At 38.6% G+C, this 25,212-nt stretch overlaps 1 protein-coding gene across 2 annotated transcripts; it reads right to left on the bottom strand.

Moving 5' to 3' along the window:
- Positions 1 to 1,890: 1,890 nt before the first annotated feature.
- LOC145771641 (lithocholate 6-beta-hydroxylase-like) lies at positions 1,891 to 23,520 on the bottom strand. Of its 2 annotated transcripts, none has more exons than XM_082583367.1 (10): positions 22,886 to 23,520; positions 19,478 to 20,312; positions 15,549 to 15,642; positions 11,499 to 11,629; positions 7,923 to 7,995; positions 7,113 to 7,273; positions 6,758 to 6,846; positions 4,631 to 4,768; positions 3,036 to 3,192; positions 1,891 to 2,442 (listed from the first exon to the last, which is right to left on the bottom strand). In XM_082583367.1, the coding sequence occupies exons 2-10, from the start codon at positions 19,523 to 19,525 to the stop codon at positions 2,344 to 2,346; spliced, it is 990 nt and encodes a 329-aa protein (XP_082439493.1). In that variant the 5' UTR covers positions 19,526 to 20,312; positions 22,886 to 23,520; the 3' UTR covers positions 1,891 to 2,343. The 2 variants fall into 2 exon arrangements, with proteins under 2 accessions (XP_082439493.1, XP_082439492.1); XM_082583366.1 differs by having other exon boundaries at positions 19,478 to 19,544.
- Positions 23,521 to 25,212: the final 1,692 nt, after the last annotated feature.

Here is a 25,212-nt window from a genome sequence, read left to right as displayed (position 1 = left end):
GAAAAATGTTGGCATTGGTGATGCTAAACTGTTCGATCTGTAAGCTCCATACCAAAGCTAATGCAAAGGCATCTACACCTGATAGCTAATTTGCATTAGCTTTGCTTAAACAATGGCACATTAGAAAATGGACAGAAAATTTCAAACATTGCAGAACTATATATAGATTTTTTTTAAATGAATTGTTAAAAATTGAGCAATTCTTCATCTGCAAGAGGCTGTGGCTAAAAATGCAAATGTAAAACTCATGTTTTCTGTGGTGGTTGGTTGGTTTTGAATCTTTATCCTCGGAATGACACAACCTTGATAGGTTATTCCTGGTAGTTTAGCATACTTGTAGAGGCTCTTGGGGTCTGCTACTATTCGGTGAGTTTCTAACCTTTAACCCCTAACCCTAAAACGGCAATGATAATTAGGCTACGGTACCCAATAATTTAAAAAAAAATTGAAAAAATCCCCTGTTAAGGGATCGGACTCACCGAATCGGACTCACCAAATTGGACTCACCGAATCGGACTCATCGAAACGGGCCATTCCGAGGCTCTTGACGCAGGGCCGGTTACCGAGATTGGCAGAGTGAAGTTTTTCCGATTATTGATGTGTTGTGGCCGGAGAATTATTCCATTCACTAGGTGCCGCTAAATGGTGAGCAGTCCTGAAATGCGTTGCTCAAGCGCACACCCCGAAAGTCGAACTTGCGCCGCATGATATTGAGCCGGGCGCGTAACCACTGAGCTAACGGGGCGGACAATTGAATTGGTGAAAATTAAATGAACAGCAAAATGTTCATCGACTGAATCTGACAAATAAATATTGCTTTTTAATTGTCACTTTTGCTACATAGGCCTGTAATCATCTAAGAAGATGTAAAAATTGTTTAAACGTAAAAATACATTGCATTTTACTTGCTTAGGCTACTAAACATGTCCTCTTTTTAGGTGATGAAAATATGGTAGGCCTAATTATGCGTGCCTTTTTCTTTCGCAAAGTCGCCCAGGAATCATCATGAACGATTTAGCTACGATTAGAGGCTTGCCTCAAATATGACGTCACAGCTATGAAACCTTTTTCGTCAAGCTGGAATGCCCGCATAGTAGCCTACGTGGTATGTGACTTCTTGCAGTGTAAAGGATTGTTTCTTATAAAATTTAACTAAAAAATGGAGGAAGATTTAGTATCAAATCTGAGAGATTTTTAAAAAATAAACTTTCAATCCAAAATTGAAGTCATAAATAAAGGAAGACCGATTCTAAATTTATAAGGTTTGCATCAGACGACTGAACAAAAAAAAAACAAACTTGCAACTTTCAAAGAGATTGCTGCTCAAAAAAGAAGTGGCTGTGTGGCTATGCTTTAAAAGTTGCCTTTTCTGCTTTCCCTGTCTCTTGTTTTCAATATCTAGTGATAATGTTTGGACTAAAGAAGGGTCTATACAACAAAGTCACAAATGTTTTAGTCCAAAAGGATAGGCGCATGGATTTTATTTTCAATAAATGTGAAAGCATGCTGCTAATTTTTTTTGATTAGTATGATAACATTTTGTTGTTAAAAAAACTTATTGTAAAAGTGACTTGAAAAAATTAGTGCAAAGAATTGCTACAACGAAAGAAGATTGTTAACAACTCTGAACAACAAAGCAAAGTTGATGCTAGACTGAGGTCGTATTTGAGCAATGCTGAAAAATAATCGTTGTGTTACATGCTTGTAATTTTTATTCTTGAATAAGATGCCCGATTTCCCGTTCTAAGCTTACATGATGTTGCTCATTTGTTTTGTTTTCCTCTTGTTTCTGTAGCTTCGTTTATATACCGCTAGCATGCAAGTATTGTACATAATTTATGTTTCTCTTCGCGCTCATATGGTGTATTACTTTTGATTTGCACAGACACGTCAACTGTTCTGTTTAATTGCTCTGTGTTAGCAGCATATACTAAAAAGTTTACATGTGACAGACATCGTACGATAGGAGATCACGGTATTCTATACCAAGCCAAACCTAAAAGAAAGTCCATTGTTGTGTAAAATTTGATGTACACTTGTACCCTATGCCTTAGCACAAAAGGTTTCATAAAAATATAAGCACATAATAGCACATAAAAAACCCAATTTTCTGGTTCGTTCCATGCATATATTTGTTTCAGGATCAATTAACTGCACATCACAAGATAGCCCGCGACAGTATTGTTATAGAGATTCTTGACAGTCAATCATTTTATATCAGAAATACGTTTGTCGCAACTTTAGTACAAAAAAAACGTGCACGAAACTAAAACACAGTAGCAAGCAAGTTTTCTTCTATTGTCAACAGTCAGTCTTCATCGCTAGATCCACAATGCTTTCTTGTTATGGCGTAACCTTCGGTTGCCTTGGGACAATTTTAAGGAAAACATCTCCTCGAGGATGCGTGGATATTTCTAGAACTGTGATATCCAGTGGCGGTTCCTTGAAATACATTTTCTGCTTATTTTGTACTCCGTGCGAACACAGCTGAGTGTTGACGTCTCTACGTATTGCTCATGTAATCGACAATTTTTTCGCGATCGAGAAAAAGAGCACAAACTAAAGTTTTGTCGCACTGAAACTTGGAGGCTTTATGTGCACCTCGTATTTTTTGATTGCGCATTTCACTGATTGCGCACATTAAAGCAGATTTTATAGAACGCCGTTTAGGTTAAGCGCGTAAAATTCTGTTCTTGTCTGTGTATAATATGTTCACTACTCCACAGATCATACCAAATCAAGTACATTACAATCACAAACAACATAATCAAAAGGATGCTTGCAATGAGTGATGAGATCAACTTTCAGTAAGCGTGAAGATTAGTTGAAGAAAGTTGTCTATATGTAGCCTTTTTACATAACCTTTGATTAAAAAATTTAGCAAATTACAACAGTTGTCAAAGATTCGTGTAATGGAACTTAATGTCTAATTTTTTGTCTGAATACATAAACTTACGTTATTAAGATCTAATTTCACACATTTCTGTTTCCATGTTGTAGAATTTATTCACTCACTGCAATCTCAATCCACTCACCGGCGTATCCACACAAACATCGATGGTGAAGTCTCTGAGCAAATTGCAAAACGCCATCTTTACTTCCATTAAAGCGAATCTCTTCGCGATGCAACTGCGAGGTCCAGAGCCAAACGGTTGGAAAACCATCGGATCGATTTTGCTCATGTCTTCCATTCTGAAGAAAAATGAGTCAATATTTTAAAGAAAAAGTTTGATCACTAAAAACGAACCTTAGGCATTTTATTGCCAAAAAACATAAATATGATATCGAAAGTATGACACACATGAAAATTTCTTTTTTTGCACCATTTCTTTTGATTGTTGTAAATTCTTAAACTCATTTTCATTCCTTGTGGGTTTGAGTCAGGCAGCCAACAATTGAAGAAAATTAATCGAACAGGTCGGTAAGTCTCGCTTATTGACGAAATGCTGTGGAAAACAATTAACCGTATCTGTCACTGCTTCCTTTTGGCGTCAAGAGTTACTGGCCGAGACCATCAGGTCTACGTCTCTCTTATTGCTAATTACTCCGTCGGCTTATATCAAATAACGACGGGAAAAAGTATGCCGTTGGTCAAAAGCCTTATCTATCACTTCAATCAATTTATTTCGCAAAATATATTCGTGATTGTGTATTTTAGGTAGAAAAGGTAATAAAGACTCGGTTTTTGACCTATTTTCGCCATTTGTTGGTCAAATTTCCCAGTTCACATTTTATTTTGAAAGTCCTCTTGCATAGAACACAGAATTTCATCAATTTTGTTTTTCCGTTTCTGTGCAAACAGTATTCCATGCACTTTTTGCACTACAAAGCAATTTGCGCAAATAATAGATTACCTTCCTAATTGATGTCTGCCAGCAAAGAATGACTCATATCGCGTCAAAGACCAACTCCCTACCCAGACAGAAAAATCGACGTTGAATCAATGTAAAAATGACGGATTTTGCTGCCTGGGTAGAGAATGGAATTTTAGCGCCGTCGTGTTATGACTGACAGACACAAAATGAAACCGCACGCTAATAGTAAACTGTCAATCAAGCTATTGAATATCAGGAAATTTCTTGCATTTTATAACTGGCTGTGACAAAAGGTTTATTTTGAACTTCACAATTATCCGATACCAACATAATCGGGATTAAAAGTTGGGGCAAGAAAAAAAACTAAAAGTCAAGAAATCTCAGGTTTCTAGCGTCACTGCTTCTATGTGAAATTGCTGAATTAGCAGAGGGCGAGACCATAAGGTCTACGCCAGTGACAGATACGGTTAAGGTTACAACTTTCCATCAAACATTTTAAACCACCATTGCTTAAAAAGGAATCGGTACAGAAAACGAATATGGTTTCAAGCTGAAATGTCTGATATTCTTCCAGCTATGTTCATTGTTCAGTTTAGTGACCAACAGGTTTGTATCTTTGATTCCACTCCAAAATGGAGCAAAATCAGTAAAACCGGAACAGATTGTGCTCTTTTTGTTGCACATAGCAAAATGAAGATATGATGTGAGATTTAAAGGTATGGTTGATAAAAAAAAAAAAACTTTTGCTGTTGTAGTGCAACAATAAACAAACGTGACTATTTTTTTTATAAACCAACTTTTCATATCAAACTTACCTTTCAGGCTTGTATCGGAATGGTTCCTTCCAATAATCCTCAGAGTGATTTAACGCATAGACAGGAATGACTATCTGCATGTTTTTGGGAATGTGAATTCCATTGATAGTGATTGCACTTTTAGAGTGGCGACCATTTCTGAAAGAAAACTTATATTTTTAATCAGCAAAAAGATGCTATAAAACAAAAATGTGCAAAGTTGAATTGCGGTATTAGCAACGGTTTGGGTGGAAGCATACAGGTTTTATCAGCAAAATAACGCTTTGAATTTGACTGAATTTTCTTCTGTTAATTGTTGTAACGTGCAGATATAATTGAAGCTTTTTTGTCACTTGTAACTTGAGATGGAAATTTTAAAAAACTTAAATGGGAGTAAATACAATTAGTAAACGCTAACAGCCGCGGTTTAGACTTTGATGAAGGACTAAGTTTTGTAGCACCTGTTCCCGACAATTATTCACCAAATGAAACGTCATATAAAAACCGATATGGTATATTGAATCTTATCGTATCACGTCATGGAATTTTTCCTAAAAAATGATGCAATCTTGGCTCATTGTTCCTAGACTGATGAAATATTGCATCAGCCGCTTTGAACACCTGTTTGAATGATTTCATAATTGTCTTTCATTATTGCGTCACAGTACTGCGTACGTGAGTTTGAGATATTGCTATCTATTCTGGTCATTCGTGAAATGGTTGCTTGAGAGTTAGTCGCACATTTAACTGTTGGCTTAGTGCTTGCTAGCTGGACAAAAATTCCGTCTTTAACTAAGTAATCTGTTCTGTAGTGACAAGTTTTAGTGGTGTACGGCGTTGCATCCAATTTCGACAGCCAGGTGGCTAATTTTACAGAAATACAAATTTGAATAGACGTTTCAAAGGAGTGTTTCTCTTTCGGTCATTACATACAGACGAACGGATTCGGGAATCTTATGTTACAATTTTCCCACGAAGAGATTATGGTTTACCGCTGTGACCAGCACCATATATACCGTATTTATAATTTGTCATCAACGTGATTAAAACGAAGAAATAGCTTTCCGGTCACAATAAGTGATGTGTCAGCTTTGTCAATAGACTAAATAAAAAAACGTGACAAAAAGTGTAAAGACTTAAAATGTACATGCACATTTGCTTGGGTATAAAAGTACATATCTGCACTCTGCAGTAGTGAGTTTAGAAAATATAATCTGAGAGAAAATGGACAAAGTAAAAGTTCTGGTCTAAACAAGCAAATAGCTTGGCGGGAATCTGGGGGGCTTGCCGTCCACAAAATTTTGACAAATTTTTCTTTTGGTCATTTTTTGTATACTTTGTGACCCAATAATGTTTTTAGTTTAAGAAATCTACTTAGTATTTAACAAACTTTATCAAATTAGGTAAAACTCAGTTTAGATTTATGCACATGTAGCAGTTTTAAGAATCCAATTATTTCTTTCATGGCAACACAAAACTTTCAATAACGTTTAGTTTAAGACGAAGTTTTATACATCTTGTATAGTGGTCTAGAGTAGACCAGTGATTCCAAGGTGGGCGGTATTGGTCCCGGGGTTGTGATTTTAAAATGGATGGGGGAAAAAAGGTTGAAAGAGATGAAAATATTAAACCACAAACCAAGTAAATTGGATTACCCATACATTACCTTACCAAGATTATACTCTCAAAAGTTTCTAAAAGCCGCCAAGCTCATGCATCACATTGAACTGCCAATCATGCGATCTTATATTAATCTCGCGGAAAAGCCTTTTCCGATACATTCTTTAAAGGAGCAATAATACTGTTTTGAACGTTGTACTGTATTGAATGAGCAAATCTAGCGAAAAAATTACATGCTTTTCTTTCGTTTTTTTTTTTTTTTTGGAGGGGGGATGTGGAGGCAGGTGATTAAGTTTACTTTGGATCCGCTACCGCATATTTATAAGTAGCATAACGTTAAATAAAACATTAGAGTTTCAGACCAACTTTGCTGCTATAGCAGGACACATAGAGGCAATCTTTTTGAAAACAATAAGGTTACTTTTGTTCTTTTATCTTAAGATTTTACAATAGAAAAAGTATCGAGCTAAAATCCTCTAAAGCTTCATTCCTAAAGAAACTTTTCGACAGTAAGCCACGTAAAGTTACCTTTGCACCGGGCTGTAAAGCCTCAGCGACTCATTAATGCACATCGTCAGGTATTTCATCTTAATCACAGCTTCATATGTTAATCCTCCCTGAGATAAGACAATATTGTAAAATGTGGAGAGACTTGCAAGAGAAAAAGCGTGAAGTTTTAATAGAAGACTTCTTGAATAGGCAATGACCATGTGAAATCACATTGTGAATAATATTTGCATTAACTTCCGATCAACATAAAGAAATAAACAAAGCAAATTTTGCATACTCAATCAATGCTCATGTATATTATTTTCTTGTTGTCGGAATAAACAGACTAACCTATGAACTTTTACACAGCAACCAATACTTTGACCATTCTTACATTTTCTTCAATAACTTCATCAATTTCTTGTCGCAGCTTCTCTTGAACTGACTTGTGAGTGGCAAGATTGTAAGCAAGAAACGTCATAGCGTTGCCAGTAATCTCATAGCCCGCTAGTAACATCAGCATGCTGTTGCCTATTATTTCGTTTCTCGTTAGACCTGTTTGAACATGAAAACGATGCTTATTTGATAAAAACTAATCCTGTTAGAGCAAAAACATAAATTGATTAACTTGGATGACTGAGGATAGGCCTACATGCGTTATTTCAGCAGTAGAATCGATCAAGTTGGGATTGACAAAGCAGGAGTGAGTGAGGAATGAAATGATCACAAAACGATGGCAAGTCGTAGAACTGAAAGCTGAGAGAGTGTTGGGTTACGTTGTAAGAAGAGACGAACATTATGTTGGAAAAAGAATGAGACAATTGGAAGTTGGTAAAACAAAGCGAGGAAGGCCAAAAAGAAGATGGAGAGATTGTGTGACAGAAGATGAAAATAGCGGAAGTGAAGGAAGAAGATGCTGTTGACAGAGTGATGTGGAGGACTACAACCTGAACCGGCGAGCCCACTTGAAGTAGGAATAAAACCAGAAGAAGGGTCGATCAAGTTTATTCCCCATCCAGCAGACACAACGAAAACATCAGCGATGACAAAATTAATAACTAAAAATTGCTACTGAATGAAAAAGAAGACAGCGAAAAGACCACACAGGGTCATCAAATCAGTCGCCACCTTCAGTAGAGCAATTCCTATGTAGGAGCACGATGCTACCACAAAAGTATGTTATTCGAGAATTATTTTTCCTGACCTTTAGCAGCGCCTTGCTTTATGTTTTCTTTAGAAACTTCTGTTTTGAGCATTTGCTGCATAATATCAACCCTCTGAAAACAAAGATTTTCAAATGAAATCAAGTAGTTGGAAACAAAAGTTATAAACACCAAAATGAGGCATAGCCTGGGTCAGGGGTGTGCAACCTTTATTACAGGAGGGCCACATATAAATATCTGGGTGAAACCGCGGGCCGCACGTTTATTTAACATATGCTTACTAGTAGTTGCAGGCACAAAAAAGTATTTTTTTTGTTATTCATGTTATTCTTATGGCATTATTAGAGGTTATCTCCTTGCAGAAAAATTAAGTTAAGACGCATAAATTTTTGAAGAAAACTGCTATTCAAATTTATTGTCACACCGACTACGAGTTCAGTGAGAAATTTGCAGCTGGTTTCTTTTCCCGACGATTTTTTCCAAATTTACTTTAATGGCAGTGCTCGCAATTCGAAGTCCATATTCCAAGTGTTCGTCTGTCAGAACCGATCGATAGAGAGATTTCATGACGCATATTTTAGGAAAAATTTGTTCGCACAAGTAGGCTACGTTGAGCCAAAAAGAGCCATTTTTAAAGCCATGAATTTTTTCAAATGTGAAAAGTCATCTTGGTTGAGATATTTTTGGTGACAATAAAAAAATTCACTACTTCTTTCCGCAGTTCTCAAAATTGTTGCAACATGCAGCCCTTGCTTAACCAACGCACCTCGGAAAAGTAAAGTAGATCTTTATGTGTCGTGTTGAGATCATCCAGAAACTTTTGAAACTGACGATGGTTGAGCCCTCGTGCTTGAATGAAATTTACTGCCTTAATAACCGGGCTCAAGATGTGTTTGAACTTCAAGGATTTTGCGCACAGGTTTTGCTGCTGAATAATACAATGAAAAATTGCTATGTCATCATCGATTTTTCTCTCCCTCAAGGCAGACTTCAAGAGACCTATGAATCCAATGCCAGTTCCGGAGATGGATCGAGCACACGCCATGATCGAGCACCATCAGTTGCGATTCCGCATAAGCTGGACAAGTCCAGTTTGAACTTGTCAAAAGCATCAATTACTTCAGTGAAGATGTCAGCACCAGCTGTCGTGCCCTTCATTGACTGTAGTGACAGAAGCTCTTCCATTTCGTTCAAGTCTTTGTACACTCCTTTTACAAATGTGGCTAACTGTGCTGTGTCCTTCTGGTCAGTACTTTCATCGATCGCAAAACTGCATAAAATAAAGTTCTTCACCTTATCCCTGAGTGTGTCCAGTGGTGCCGAAGTTAGTTGAGGATTGGGGGGGATAAATCAAAATTTTATCAAATTTTAGATGATTTTGAACATTGGGGGGGGATGCATACTTTTATACACAATTTTAGTGGTTCTGGACTTCTGGTATTAAGTTTATTAAACAATCACCCGACCTCAGTAAATTAGCTGCTAACAACATAATATACAGACAAGAAATCACGGAGATAAAAGCGCTACCAGTGCTCTTGTGAATGACTGCTGCAAGATTAAGAAACAAGCAAAGAAAAATTGGTACCTCCAGCGGGATTCGAACCTATGACCTTCCAATGAATACTTATAGTTTTTCCAAAAAAAAACAGAAGTTCTACTTTTCTTCTTGTGTGTTTGTTTATATTTATCCTGCATTGCGGGAAAGCGGACTTGAGCGCTATGCATCGGTGTACGCCTTCCGACATACACCTGACCCACGCTGCAGCCGACGGCAATGTCTGTTTCCGGTTGTCTACTCTATTTATGACTTAAATTTGGTACTACCCATTACTCGAAATCTTGCCCTCTCCTTTACTAGAATCCCTGCACTTAGTGCGCTATAGGACAAATAAGTCACTAGTCAGGAGACTGAAAACAATCGAAGCTACAGAAGAACATCTGCAAATTTATGACAAAAATGCTAACTTTCAAACACATCACAAGAACTTGTTACAACCGAATTGCGTCCTACGCTAGTGCGCATTGAAAATACATTAGCACTGTCATTTATGCTGATCTCATTAAGAATATTTTGGTGAATGTTGCAAACAATGCTAGCATTTAACCTTTCCTGTCCCAAAGTATTTCTCAGCCAGGTTTTCAATCTACGAAGATTGGAAAATGACCTCTTACAAGCAGCAGAGCTTAGGCTACTGGGCAAAAAGAGGATCTTAATCAGCTGGAGTATTTGAGAATAGAGAGATTTTTCCAACTCGGACAATGCCTGGTAAGCTCTTTTAGCATCGTGCAAAGATTTTGGTCTTGTTGCCTTGCTGAATGAATCAATTTGATAACTCATCGATTGTCTATTTAGCTCTGGATAATTTTTGACCATTTCAGGAATTAAGCCGGTCTTGAAAATTCGTGCAAGTTCTTTATACTTTGCCGAATCAGAATTCAGGCTACTTTCAAACCGTTCGGTCAGTTCAGACATAACTCTGTCCATGAACTGATTGTAAAGTATTTTATAACTGCAGTTGAGTGTCTGCAGTAGCTGCCATCGAGCCTCCACCCAATCTTTCAGGGACTCTTCTTTGCCGTGATGCTTGCAAAGGCGTGATAAAATTAGCAGCAAATTTTTCCGGAAGTGAAACTGCATTTTTGTAATTGTTCTCAATCTCCAAATCACGATATTTCTCTCGAGTGATTTTCAGGGTCTGAAACAGCTCTTCACAAAAGTCAATGTCAAGCTTTTCTCCTTGCAACGTGATAGCCTACTAAATTGCTCTATAAGTGCCAAAGGCTTCAAAATCAGTACAAGTCCCAAATACGTTTCTACAGTTTCTTCATTACTGCAGTGCCGGGACCAGTGGCTTGGTCCAACTCGTCCTTAATACCTCAATGAACGTCCTTCATTGTCTAGCGTCAAATCCAAGACAATTTAAAACTGTGATCAAACATCAATAAAAGAAAAACAACAGCAATTCGAGATGTTTGCAAACAACTAAATTGAAGTAGGCCTACAACTTCATAACAACTATTTTTTTTTTCTGAATTATTGGGGGGATGTTGCCAAAATATTGGGGGGGGATATATCCCCCCATCCCTCCCCTACTTCGGCACCACTGAGTGTGTCACTAATATCACAAGCAAGATCATCGATACGCCTCGCTCCACCGTGACAGACTTATTTTCTCGAACTTCACTCTTCATTTTAGGGCACATTTCTTCAGCGACATGGATAACACACTGCTTCACAAAATTACCGTCAGAATACGGTTTCATAGTTCAGCTATTCTCTGTGCAATTCTTTGTCTCTGATCTACTGACGTTCCAAATAATTAAATACAATCGGATAAGCGGTGCCCGGTGGGAGATTTCTAAAATGGTTAACAGAAGGTGTGAAATCTACAATAATCCACTCCACAATGAATTGTTCACACGTATTTGACTAAATTAAATTATAAACACCTTTCGCGGGCCGCACACAATTTAAAATTGGCACATCTTTGCGGGCCGCACAGTTTTTCTTCGTGGGCCGCATTTGGCCCGCGAGCCGCACGTTGCACACCCCTGGCCTAGGTATTAGCAGGTGTTGTGTGAAACCTCAAGCAGGATTACCAAGGTTAACTTACTTGTTGGCTGATGACGTGTTGCTTGTTGTCGATAATAGCGCCAACGAGTGAAGAAAAGTAGCGCACAGTTTTGTTCCCAAAAATAGAATAATCTAGTTTTTCTGCGATGTATTGTGTAGATGGAAAGAGCCCTGCAAACCAGAATGTAGCTTTTGTTGCAACGCTGGTCAAAATATCAAAAACGTTGCTGATTCGGCACGCCTACTTGACGCAGGGCCGGATTTAGACCATGAGAGGCCCTAGGCTATTCCATTTGTGAGGCCCCTCCCTATTTTTGAGCTCAGAATTTTTCTCTGAACAACATCACATGTCATTGCTTAATGTTAAAAATATGAGTGCATTAAACTCTTTCGTTCTTTTCATTTTCCACATTCATGGGTGGAAATTTTTATCTAAAAGAATAAAAATTTAGTTAAGGCCGTTTTGTTTTTAATTTTAATTTCTTTGATCAAACAACCGTTAAAATAATTGTATATAAAGTTTATTTACGAGGACATAAGAAATAGTTACAGCCATCAAATAGAGTAAGACTAGGATACCAATTTTTTTTTCTAGCTTTCGTCAAAGCAAAATCATGCAAAACTTCATCAAAATTTATCTGTTTAAGTTTGTCACTCTCAATGCACAGAATGCTCAGTGCGGACAACCTTTCTGGAGACATTGTCGATCTCAGTTTATTTTTGATGCTTTTGAGTCTTGAGAAAGATCTTTCTCCTGAGCAGTTAGTGACCATAAAGCTTAGAAACAGTCTTAATATTGCTTCCACATTAGGAAAGGCATAGTGTTAATTTTTTCCTTGCACATAATTTCATAAAGGTCTCCATGAGACAAGGAAATAGATTGCTCTTCTGTCTTCTGTGACGGCAAGCCCTTGGTTTTGTGTTTGTCTCACGTACAAATGAAAATGTAGAATTTTATCAGTAAGTTTCGGGTCAACATCTTCCTGATACGCTTCCTTTAAAAGTTCTACGCCTCGTACAATTTCTACCTTAGTTGGTTTCAGATTAGCAAGAAAGAGGAACATTTCTGCAATGTCACTGTACACATTAGCTCTTCTTTTTAAATTGGCTTCAAGTGCGTCGAGTATAGGGATAAAGGAATTTATTTTAAACCTTTCCTTTGAAGAGAGTTCACTTAAAGCGTCAGGTGCATTTCTTTGTCTCCTAGTTACAGCTCTGTAGTTAATATTCGGTAAGGTTGCTTTTGCTTGCTGATCAATATCATCCCTAATTTCACTTATAAAGTCTGTCAAACCAGTTGTGTATAGAATTTTCTACTCTGAAAAGCTTGATATATATATACTTTAGGTAGGGTTTAAACTTGTCAAGTTTTTAAAAGAATTACAAACTTCGAAACCGAATTTCGAGGCCCCTGGACGTTGAGGCCCTAGGCTTCAGCCTGCCTAGCCTATTGGTAAATCCGGCCCTGACTTGACGGCAAGTGGATTTTTTAAACAATGTCTTAATGTCTTGAAAAAGACAAGCACACTTCCTGAAGAAAACTCTAGTCAGAAAAGACCTTTGAAAAATTATACACAAGACACACTAAGAAAACAAATCAAAAGCTTTTTTTCTCAAGTCTGAACCTTAAAACATTTGACCAGACTTACAATAGTATTTCAAAAAATTTAATTTATGTTGTGGAACCGGTTTTCGTTCATTAGAACTCTTCAGCGCAACTGAATCGAAATAAAAAATTAGCCTACAATATAAAAATACGTCAGCACAACTGGACCAAACGAAGTAAAATTACATATTAATTAAATAAAAATGTTCATGACCCCATTATAGCCTAATTTTTTGTTTCGATTCAGTTGTGCTGAAGAATTCTAATGAACGAAAACCGGTTCCACAACATAAATTAACTTTTTTGAAATACTATTGTGAGTGTTAGCCTGGTCAAATGCTTTAAGGTTCAGACTTCAGAAAAAAAGCTATTGATTTGTTTTCTTTGTGATTGCTTTCTGTGTTAGGTAGATCGCCAATTCGAGGAAGTGTCATAGTACCAGATCATCTTTTCCAGTTAGTTTTTCCCACTTTTGATCACAAGACACACTTCAACATGTCAAAACAATGTAAGAAATTCGAACGTAAGGCGTGGTTACACTAATCAGTTTGAGAGAACTTCGCCCCCTCTCAGTAAACAACTCTTCTGCGCTATATGTGATAAGTGAAGGGCTACTTGGTACTTATACTTGAAGTAGCCTATTAGATAAATAAATCCGACTAAAAGTCTTGTGCAAGAGCAACACTTGCAAATATCTTGCCATCTAGCTCAGGGGTGTGCAACCTTTATTACAGGAGGGCCACATATAAATATCTGTGTGAAACCGCGGGCCGCACGTTCATTTAGCATATGCTTTCTAGTAGTTGCAGGCAAAAAAAAGTATTTTTTTTATTATTCATGTTATTCTTATGGCATTATTAGAGGGGATCTCCTTGCAGAAATAATAAGTTAAGACGCATAAATTTCTGAAGAAAACTGCTATTCAAACTTATTGTCACACCGACTACGAGTTCAGAGAGAAATTTGCAGCTGGTTTCTTTTCCCGACGACTTTTTCCAAATTTATTGAAAGTGCTCGCAATTCGAAGTCCATTTTCTAGGTGTTCGTCTGTCAGAACCGATCGATAGGGAGATTTTATGACGCCCATTTTAGGAAAAATTTGTTCGCACAAAAACGTTGAGCCAAAAAGAGCAATTTTTAAAGCCATGACATTTTTCAAATGTGGAAAGTCATCTTGGTTGAGATGTTTTCGGTAAAAATCAAAAAATTCACGACTTCTTTCCGCAGTTCGCAAAATCGTTGCAACATGCAGCCCTTGCTTAACCAGCGCACCTCGGAAAAGTAAAGTAGATCTTTATGTGTCGTATTTGAGATCATCCAGAAACTTTTGAAACTGACGATGGTTGAGCCCTCGTGCTCGAATGAAATTTACTGCCTTAATAAGCGGGCTCAAGATGTGTTTGAACTTCAAGGATTTTTCGCACAGGTTTTGCTGGTGAATGATAAAATGAAAAATTGCTATGTCATCATCGATTTTTCTCTCCCTCAAGGCAGACTTCAAGAGACCTATGAATCTAATGCCAATTCCGGACATGGATCGAGCACCATCAGTTGCGATTCCGCATAAGCTGGACAAGTCCAGTTCGAACTTGTCAAAAACCATCAATTGCTTCAGTAAAAATGTCAGCACCAGTTGTCGTGCCCTTCATTGACTGCAGTGACAGAAGCTCTTCCGTTTCGTTCAAGTCTTTGACCACTCCTTTTACAAATATGGCCAACTGTGCTGTGTCCTTCTGGTCCGTACTTTCATCGATCGCAAAGCTTCACAAAATTACCGTCAGAATACGGTTTCATAGTTTGAGCTATTCTCTGTGCAATTCTGTGCCTCTGATGTAGCCTACTGACGTTCCAAATAATTAAATACAATCGGATGAACGGTGGCGGGTGGAAGATTTCTAAAATGGTTAACAGAAGGTGCGAAATGTACAATAATCCACTCTAATAATGAATTGTGCGCACGTACCAGACTAAATTAAATTATAAACATGTTTCGCGGGCCGCACACAATTCAAAATTGGCACATCTTCGCGGGCCGCCCAATTTTTCTTCGCGGGCCGCATTTGGCCCGCGGGCCGCACGTTGCACACCCCTGATCTAGCTTATGCTGTAGGTAGCTTGTTTAGATTAAAAGGCATAGAGAATAAACGTCGCTGGTAAATTAACATTTGAAAAAGGAGAAGATAATTTTTAAAGCAAAAACACAAGGTTAAAAAAAAATCAAAATTAAACCACGAGATATATACAGTAGAATCATAAGCTAAAATTTATTTAAAAAGCAAACATTTTTAAAACAAGTCTACACAACTGGCAAGAACGTCTAATTGTCAAAGCATAGGCCTAAGTATGCAACTTGGTGGTAGATACAAGAATAGTCAGCGATAAATTATTTTGCGTTGTATCATTTATTAAAATTAACTGCAAGTGTTTACTGTTTAGCCTACTTAGCAATCAATATGCAAGATACGATGCAAAAACGTTACTTACAAAATATTATCACAAACGGATTATAAAGGTGCTTTCGATCAAAAAGTTTCCTGGCCATTCCAACCACTGAATTTCCTTTGCTTTCAGATTCCTCCTGTAAATATGATTTCATATTCTGTTTTGGAAATTTACTGTAGTAGTGTATCTACAGTAGAGGTGGGGTTGTAAATTTCAACCTCTCTCCCTTTAAGGCAGATGGAATGATTCGAACCAGCAGTCGTAACAATTATGCCTAATAGTCATTGTGACGTCCAGTAGCGCACCCAGAATTTTTTTTAGGGCGGGCTAATTCAGAAATGTCGGCCGAGTGATTTGCGACAATGGTGACAGTGACAATAGGCCAATGCTCATCCCTTTGATTAATATTTAAACGCACTCACGGCCCTCAACTCACCGGTTGCCGATACATCAAGATTCGTTCTCTCAATCAGATTAGAAGTTGGCCTAGTGGACTCATTAAACTAGCACCATCAGCATCTTCATCCCTACGTCCACTCTCGCAATCTTCTATAGATTTCGACTTTTTCGTCATGTATGACAAAATAGAATTAGCTTTTTGCTTGCCAACCAGGGCCTCTGAGAGATATTTTCACTAGGGTTACGAAGAGTCACTCCGGGCCCCCTTTGTCTTGGGCAAAACGTGCAATGTTTGCTTAGGCGTATTGCACACCATACAACATTTTACTGCAGAATTGGACATCTGTGCGCAATAATAGTATCAGGCTGCAATAACACTATTATTTAGTGTTTTGTGTCGTGCGTATAATGTGATCTGTCCCTCGCCAATTTGTGTATCCTGCATTGAATTCGTGTGTCAGTTGTTGATGGTGCTGTTGAGAGGTATCGCTTGTACAGCTTTAATGTAAAATTTTCAAATTCATTTATTTATTTCTCTTAGATATAGTTTATAATTATTCCTGATGAGGACACTATGTGGGGTCGAAAACGTTGGATTTAGTAGTTTTTTTGTTTTTTTCTTGTTTTTTTTTGTGTGTTTAATAAAGAATGTTAAATCCGTTAACGCTACTGAGTGTTGTATGTACAGTATCTGGTACAAGTCAAGCTCTCTACCAAGGCTCAAACATAACATCTTGTTAAAACATAATCAAATTAATCATCTGACCAATAACCTTTCTTCATTAAATTTTGCATTCACCACATGCCTAGCAGAGGTGAACGAAGTCATTTTTCTTTGACTCCGGCTTTGCTCCTGCTCCGAAAGTATTGACTCCGGCTCCAACTCCAAATTTAATTTGAAGTGAAATAAGCGTGAAACTACCTTTTTCAAATAGTTTTTAAAAAACACAAAACACCCCGGCTTTTTGCCAGGGTTTTTTTCAAACCTGCTTTTGCTACACTATGCTCTCCCACTGGACAGAAAAATAACCAACTTTTATGATTTAATTTAGGGTGCTTTTAACAGAACAATTTTGCACGTAAAGCATTAAATCACCACTTTGGATCCCTAATTTGCTCGCAATGCACTCAATAACCTTTATGGGTCCTTTTGCTACATTACGGGCCCCCCAGGACGTACTGAATAATAACAACTTTTATGCTTGAATTTAGTCGTTTAAGATGGTTTTAACCAAATATTTTTGCGCGTAAACTATAAAATCACAATTTCCGGCCCCCAACACAAGCCTGGGCCCTCAAGGGTACGCCGTACCCTCCGTACCTCCCTCTCATAGGCCTTATTGTTGCCAACACAAATAAAAAGTGCGAAAACAACAACTAGCCCGAAAACAGTTTGAAACAAAACACTATGTTTGTAAACAGTAAATTTGATGTGGACGTTTTTCCTACTTACAAAGGATTCAATATTAGTTCGTATTATCAACTAAAGTCCCAAACGCCTTCGATTGGCATGTGCACCAGACATTTGACCACGAGAGTACGGGAGCATCTGAACTTTAGGGAGTTAAAGAAAAGTGCCATCAAAGACCATATCATGGAGTGTTCTTTTTGCACAGATCGAAAATTCTCTGCTCAACATTCACTTGTTGTATCACATTCCCTGTGGTGCAAATTTTTTGTAGTTATTTATGTAGTTGCCTTTTCCTAATGTAATTTTACCTTCAAAAAGTTGAAATTTATTGCATTTTTATAAATATTTTCAGGTTCCTGATGAGGGCTTAAGTTAAGCCGAAAACGTTCACAGTGCCGGTCTTTGGTGTGTGCAAACCGTGCGATCGCACAGAGCCCGCAAATTAGGGGGCCCGCAATTTACTCAGAAAGTGCAGTAATTTTTGTTATTTCCAATGGAAAAAATTCAATTCGATTCAAATATCTCAGCCAGGAAATAGCAACAAGGAAACATAGAGACTCAGCTTTATTTCCGAAAAATGCCTAAGAAAACATGATCTTATCCTTTTGCTATGCCACCGGACAGCACCATTTTAAAGTAATATTCATACCCACATTTTTGTGGAACATGCTGTCAGAATGCACCAAATTTAAAATAATGTTTTAAAATTTTCTCGGGGAGGTCCCCCAGACCCTCCGCCGCTGGGTGTCGCTTTCGGCGAACACGCCGTCAAAACTTCCCTCTTCTTTCAAAATACCTAGCTACGCTACTGAATTGGATCATTGTCATTGGGGCCCGCAAAGCATATTCCGCACAGGGCCCGAAATACCCTAAGGCCGGCACTGACGTTCAACTGTTAAAACTATTTGTAAATATATTGTTATAATGCTCAGCCCTGTTGTATTGTTGTGTCTTATTCATATCTAACCTGTAACCAAAAGGTATAAATGAGGAACATACAAAAACTTCATTTTTTGTGGCGGGTTTGGGGGGGGGCTTGATCCGCCTTAGCCCCATGCTGGGTGCGCTACAGGTGACGTCGGCTCGGGTTCCAAATAGCGACTGTCAGAACAGCGACTGTCAATAGAGCGACCACACGACAGCGATTAATTAAAAACAGCGACTGTCAATAGAGCGACTACACGACAGCGATTCATCAAGAACTCGATTAATTAAAAACAGCGACCTCGAAATTTGGCCTCCAAGTCAAAACCTGCTGACTGGCATGATATAAATCCAAAAATTATGAAGTCGCTATTATGAAGTCGCTATTATGAAGTCGCCATTATGACAGTCGCTGTTTTGACAGTCGCTATCCGGCCTGGATGCCGGTGACGTCATACCTGTCTAAATAGGGGTGTATCCCCCTCAGGATCTACTACTGAATTGTATACCATGTAAGCTAAGTTACTGTTCAAATATTGGATTAGACAAGCCACTGCAAACCATCTATTTAGAGTGGCAAGTGACTTATAGATAAGGTTACCATCGACATTGACACCAAAATAAGGACAACCGAAAAATTAAACATCATCTTAGGACAGCTCAAGTCTAGGTTTACCTTACTTGTAGCAGGGATTTGACGGTGCCAGAGAAAAAATATATAAGTTGAGCAATTGTTGAAAATAAGACAAAATAAGAAGTCAACCCCAAGGACATTTTCTTAGCATTAAGGGCAATAAATTTTTCTAAGACATTATCCTTTAAAATAAAAACAAAAACTCAGAAATAAGAACGGTATGGCAACCCTGCTTAGACACTGTTTGGTCGTTTCGTTTTCTCCAACCCAAATTGTCTATTTATTATTACTCTACATAGAGTTACTCTAAATTACTCTAAATATAATTGCAAACTTCTGTCTTTCCTCTTATTCATAAAAAATAGAAGCTTGAAACCGAACTCGGTAGCTGAAATTGACGAGGTGTAAATAAAAATGTTGTTGCTGTTAACAGGCCAGTCAGGCCTATTCAAGCCAATCAACTCGGCACGACAAGTGATAAATTGTAGGCGACTTGGAAAACACCACTCAAACACGATTTTGTCAATTATTTACACAAAACAACAACGTATTCATTTAGGTTTAGCAGTCTTAGTTAATCACTTGGCCGTGCTTTAGTCTTACTTGATCGTGGATGTCAGTGCTGAAAGCCGTAGAGCAAAGAACATCCATAGCCAAAGTTTTGAAGACCCTGTCAACAAAAAACAGGGTTAATTATTCATGACTTAATGGATACAATTTAGGCAACTTAATTTGTTTTGTATTCAGGCTGGCGCCCGGTAGTAGAAAATGTAGATTAAGTGAATGGGAAGACAAGGAAGCCAATCTTCGTGTCCACCTTTATGCATGCTATTAAGTGTCCTGCCAGACGCAGCTACATGCTCTTGAGCGGTGTCGAACCTGCGCCCTTTCGAGTGCTGTACCCGGGATTTCACCAGTCGACTATGCGACCAACAGCTAATTGTTAGTGGTCACTCTAAGCAAGAAATAGTGAAGAGTCTTTTTAGAAAACATTTCAAAAATCACATTGTTTAGAATGGAGTATCCTTTTCAATTAAAATTAAATAATTAATGCTCCAAATTATTTTTGAATTATCTTGTCTTAAATTTAGCTGTATTCGACATGACTAATCGAAATTTTCGCTTTGGTAGTTTTAAAGATGCTTAAAAATGTTTTCGCTTGTCTGGATGCTTAAAAAACCTTAGCTGTCAGGAAAATTTACAGACCCTTAAAGGGGACCTGAAATAAAAAATGAAAATTTTTTTGTTGATTCTTTGGTGTTTAAGTAATATATTTTTCGAAAAATTGTTTTGGTAAACTTTAGCTTATGATTGGTTGGCGGTTTCATTTTAGTCAAGTTTAGTGGCAGAATTTCGACTTGTTAAAGTGGCTACCTCAGTTGGTAGCTTCATACATTAACACTGGAAGCGTTGCACAAGTCGTAATCTTTAAAGATGTCTGAAATCAGAAAAGGATTTTGTTTGAACCAAAAAGACAGCGGCTTGACAGAAATGACTGTGATTCGTGTAGTGTATTGAAATGTGATTATTATACTGTATGTTATGCTTATGACCGGTTACCAGATTATCTTATGGCAACGCTGGCAAGTATCCCGGATGTACATTCTGTTGTCAGTAATTAATCACAGTGGAAGTGCATGTTATTTCTGTACACCAGTAAACACCAGTAAACAGACAGAATATGACATTTGGCGACGAGGAAAATATTTAAATCGGTAGCCTATTAGTTCAAGAGGTCCAAGCAGACAGTGAATTGTTCTTATCGTGTTGTCCAAACTACTAGTGAGCATCATGAATGGAGCTGCAGTTACCTGCGAGGTGTCAGCTGTATTACCCTTTGATGTTAATGGTGATGCACAAAGCCAGGGACAACGTTGGCAGCGATGGAAACGGGCATTTTCATTGTATATCACTGGAAAAGGTGTCACCAGTGATGAGCAAAAACAGGCTCTGCTTCTGCATACTGCTGGTTTGGATGTGCAAGAACTTTATTTTTCTTTGGTTCCAGTCAATGAAGGTAAAACTCTTCAAGAGACTTTAACATTGTTGGATGATCAATTTCTTCCTAAGGCTAATGTACCTTTTGAACGCCATGTTTTTAGGCAATTGATGCAAAAACATGATGAGCCGGTGAATAAATTTGTTTGCAGACTGCGACAACAGGCAGCTATGTGTGAATTTGGTGATTCATTGGATACCCAACTTCGTGATCAAGTAATTGATAAGTGTCATTCCAATAATTTACGACGAAAGTTTTTGGAAAAAGGAGATGTGCAGTTAAATGATATATTAGCTATTGCTAGAGCACATGAAGCAGTTGATTTACAGGTTAAGATGATGGAAAGAAAATCATTAGAACCTAGCATGCAGCATGAAGTAAATTCAGTTCCTATGCAAAGAAAGAATAACATTAAGTCAAAACAGGGCAAAGACACACAAGAGTGTTTTGCATGTGGATTATTTGGTCATTTCAAACTTGACAGGCAGTGCCCTGCAAGAGGGAAGAAGTGCCACAAATGTGGAAATCTGGGACATTTTCAAAAGAAATGCAGATCAAAAGTAAGGAATACAACACAGTTTTATCAACAAAGAAATGCAAAATCTAAAACCTTTTTAAAATCTAATGCCAATCAAATAGATAATTCCGAATTGGGTGAAAATGAATTTGGTGCACCAAGTGATGTCTTTTCAATGAAAAGTCCAGCACATGGATTGTGCAGTGTAAATTTAAACATTGGTGGTGTGTCTGTGGGGGACATGTTAGTTGATTCTGGTGCATCATGCAACATTGTGAACAAGCGAACTTGGGAATGGCTGAAGACATGTAATATTAATGCAACAACAAGGAAATCTGCTAAAACATTGTACACGTATGGAAGTAAGAAGCCAATTCCAACATTAGGAACATTTACGGCAAAGGTTGAATCAAAAGTTACACAAAAAGTATGTGTTGCTGACTTTGTGGTAGCAGATACCGATGGACACAGACTATTGGGAAAAGACACCGCAGAGACTTTAGGTTTGTTGCATCTTGCATGTTGGTCCAATGCATGTAAATGGTGTTAAATCTGGTGCTAATAATGTTGAGCCTCAAGTTGATAATGACATTGTGTCTAAATATGATGGTTTATTTACTGGTGTTGGCTTGTTGAAAGATTATCAGTTAAAATTGCATATTGATGACAGTGGCGTAGCTTGGGGGGGGGGGGCCAAATATTTGATGAATTGAAGAGAACGACAAAGTGTTTGATTTAAGACATCGCCACCTTATGTGCAGTGGCGTATCCTGGTGGGTTAAGCAAGGGAAGCAATAAAGCTGGTGGGGAGTTAGAGCGTGCCGAAGGCACGCGTATTCTAGGGGGCCCGGGGGCATGCTCCCCCGGAAAATTTTTGCAAAATTACACTCAAATAATGGATTATAGCGCTTTCTGGAAACACTTTCAGGGTAATATTTGTATGAAATTTATTAGTAGATAAACAGCTATTAACTCAATAAAGGTAGCTGTTACACACGAACGGGCATAAACAGCGGCTAAAATTAGAGAACAAAAAAACTCAGCTACACAAAAACCCAACAAAGCAAGCGATTCTGAAATTGCTTCCACAGATTAGTTAAAAAAAGCGTAAATCGCGTAAACTTTGCGCGATTTACGATTTGAAAAATTTATTGGTGTCTTTCTGTGTGTCTAAAACAAGTCCTGGGGGGTGTTAATAGCCAGATGACTTGGAAAACGATATAAATTTATACAAATTATATTATATTTTCCACAAAGGGTTCAACTTCAGAATCCAAACTTTGAAAATTTGGGGGGAGCCATGGCCCCTTTCGCCCCCCCCTGGCTACGCCTATGATTGATGATTCTCTTAAGCCAGTAGCTCAACCTGTTCGAAGAATACCATTTCCGCTGAGAGAAAAGGTAGATGTAAAGTTAAATGAACTGCTTGATGCTGATATTATAGAAGAAGTCCCAGAAGGACCATCAAGTTGGATCTCTCCATTGGTAGTCATACCTAAGAGTGATGGTGACATTCTCATTTGTGTTGATATGCGACAAGCCAATCAGGCTATTGTTAGAGAGAGACATCCAATTTCCACTGTTGAAGAACTGTTGTATCAACTCAATGGTAGTACTGTTTTCAGTAAGTTGGATTTAAAATGGGGCTTTCATCAGATAATGTTGGATGAAACAAGCCGCCATATTACAACATTTGTTACACATCGAGGTCAATACAGATATAAAATTTTTTTTTTTTTTTTTCTTATTCTTTCGCGCAACGCTCAGAGTTCAAGATGGATACCACTACATCTTGCAGGTTTACAAATTTCCATATGGAATGGATTTGTTTCCTGTCTCATCATTAGTGCGTCCGCTCCGGGAGCCGTCCACACACCCAAACACTCAGCAGGCACACCATACTTACATGGAAGATACCTACCAGGGAGGCGAGGGATTCACTACGACCGAAGGGACCCACCGCGGTAGATGGTAATCTGTGGATGTAAATATTTGGTTAGTGGCTGCCTCAAGCTGATCTGCCTGTCTCGACTTTCCTCTTGCTGATCTTGGAGCAGACTAGGAGATGGCGGGTCAAGCATGAGAACTAGCGCGTTTTGGTAGATAATTCATTTTTTAATTTTATTTGGGTTTGTTTGTGTGTGTGTATCTTCTTGTTGCCCGCTTCAAGAAGGGCACCTGTTTGGAGGAAACGGGCCACTGCAGTCTGACACCTCATTTGGCGGAGATGCCAGAGAGGAGCGGCCAGAGAGAGGGTAGCTTTCGCTGACCCCAGAGTCGTCTTGGAATGGGCCGCTGCAATCCTGTCATCCCAGAGCGAGTGGGACAACGGAGAGGGGCGGTTAAAGATCTCCCGCTGCAATCACTCTTCCAGCATCAGGCCGTTGTAGATGAGTGAGAGGGACGGGTTAAAGGTGGGTTGTTACGCCCTTGGCTGTCTAAACTTCTTCAAAGATGATCTACGACCGTACTGTGCTAGTGAGATCCACCGCTGCAATCAGTCATCCCTACCACCGAGGACGACTGAGAGGGCGGTTGAAGAGTGGATCTCGACTGGTTCTTCTTTCTTCTGACCGTAGAAGGAGGTTTAGAAGGAGTAGAAATGTCAGATGACAAAGGAATGTTATGTTTTTGTGTTATGTCTTTCGTTTTTGTCATGATCACCCACAGGGCTTGAATGGTGGACCGTTTTGTGTCCTGTATATATGTGTCGCCTATGTCCAGAGATTTCTTCTTTTGGATGATGGTGTGCTTGGCGACATTCATCATGGTCAAAAGAATCGGGTTGTTCTTTTGTCCTCCAGGGAGTTGGTTGTAAAGGATCATGTCCTTTGTTATTTCTATGTCTTCCTTGGTTATGTCAAGATATTGTTGTTTCAGGCGCTCCCATATTCCTTGTGTAAAGGAGCACTTGGTGAGGACGTGGGCCACATTGTCTTCTGGTTTTCTGCAGAATTTGCAGTTTGTTTTTCTGTCGGAATGTATTGATCTATTAAAATCTCCCCATTTGTATCCTCATGTGCAATCCGAAAGGACATGGAGGATAGGTGAGGTGGAAGGAAGAGTTTGATTCCCTTGTTTTTCAAGAGGATCTCATTCCAAGGAATCTTCTTTCCGTTTTCATCGATCTTGTCAATTTTCTTTTCATTTTGCGTTTTCAGATTGATGTAGATATTTTTGTAGGAAGTATTTTCCCAGTCGTGTTTCAAGCCTTTGAGTTTGCAAAAGGACTTGAAGATGTCCGCATACATTTCGTTTGGAATTGGGGCATGCGGAATGCTGTTGGAGAACAGATGAGGATTGATGTGTCTCATTCTGTAACTCAAATTGAACATGGCCCATTCGTGCCAGATTTCGGTGGCGTCTTCTAGTGAGAAGAGGTGGCGAATTCTGTCGATGCGGCTTGTTTGAAATTTTGATTGGATGTCCACCATGTTGATGCCTCCATCTTTGACAGGAGGAAACGTCTTGCTTCTCTGGAGCTGTTCGAATGGTGAAGGATACCAGAGGAAGTCGAAGAGGATTTTGTTTAGTTCTTTGATGTGTTGTTTCGTTGGCATCAGCACTCTACTGAGATGCAAAGTGACGGGTACCAAGAGAGTGTTGATGATCGAGATCTTTCCATAGAGGGAGAGTCTTCGTGGTTTGTGGATGTTGGCGATCGTTTGAGTTTTCTTGATGGCGGTCTGCCAGTTCATCTTGTCAAGTTGTGTTTTGTTTGTGCCTAGCCAGATGCCCAGGATCTTGACGTTGTTCAAGATCGCAGCTTCTGGAAAGAGTTGCTGAGCTCTTTGGGCCAGGTCAGGTTTGGACGCCAGGATC

Source organism: Aplidium turbinatum, chromosome 6, assembly GCF_918807975.1.
Source record: "Aplidium turbinatum chromosome 6, kaAplTurb1.1, whole genome shotgun sequence".
NCBI classification, from domain to species: domain Eukaryota; kingdom Metazoa; phylum Chordata; class Ascidiacea; order Aplousobranchia; family Polyclinidae; genus Aplidium; species Aplidium turbinatum.
This window is presented reverse-complemented; position numbering and strand designations above follow the sequence as displayed.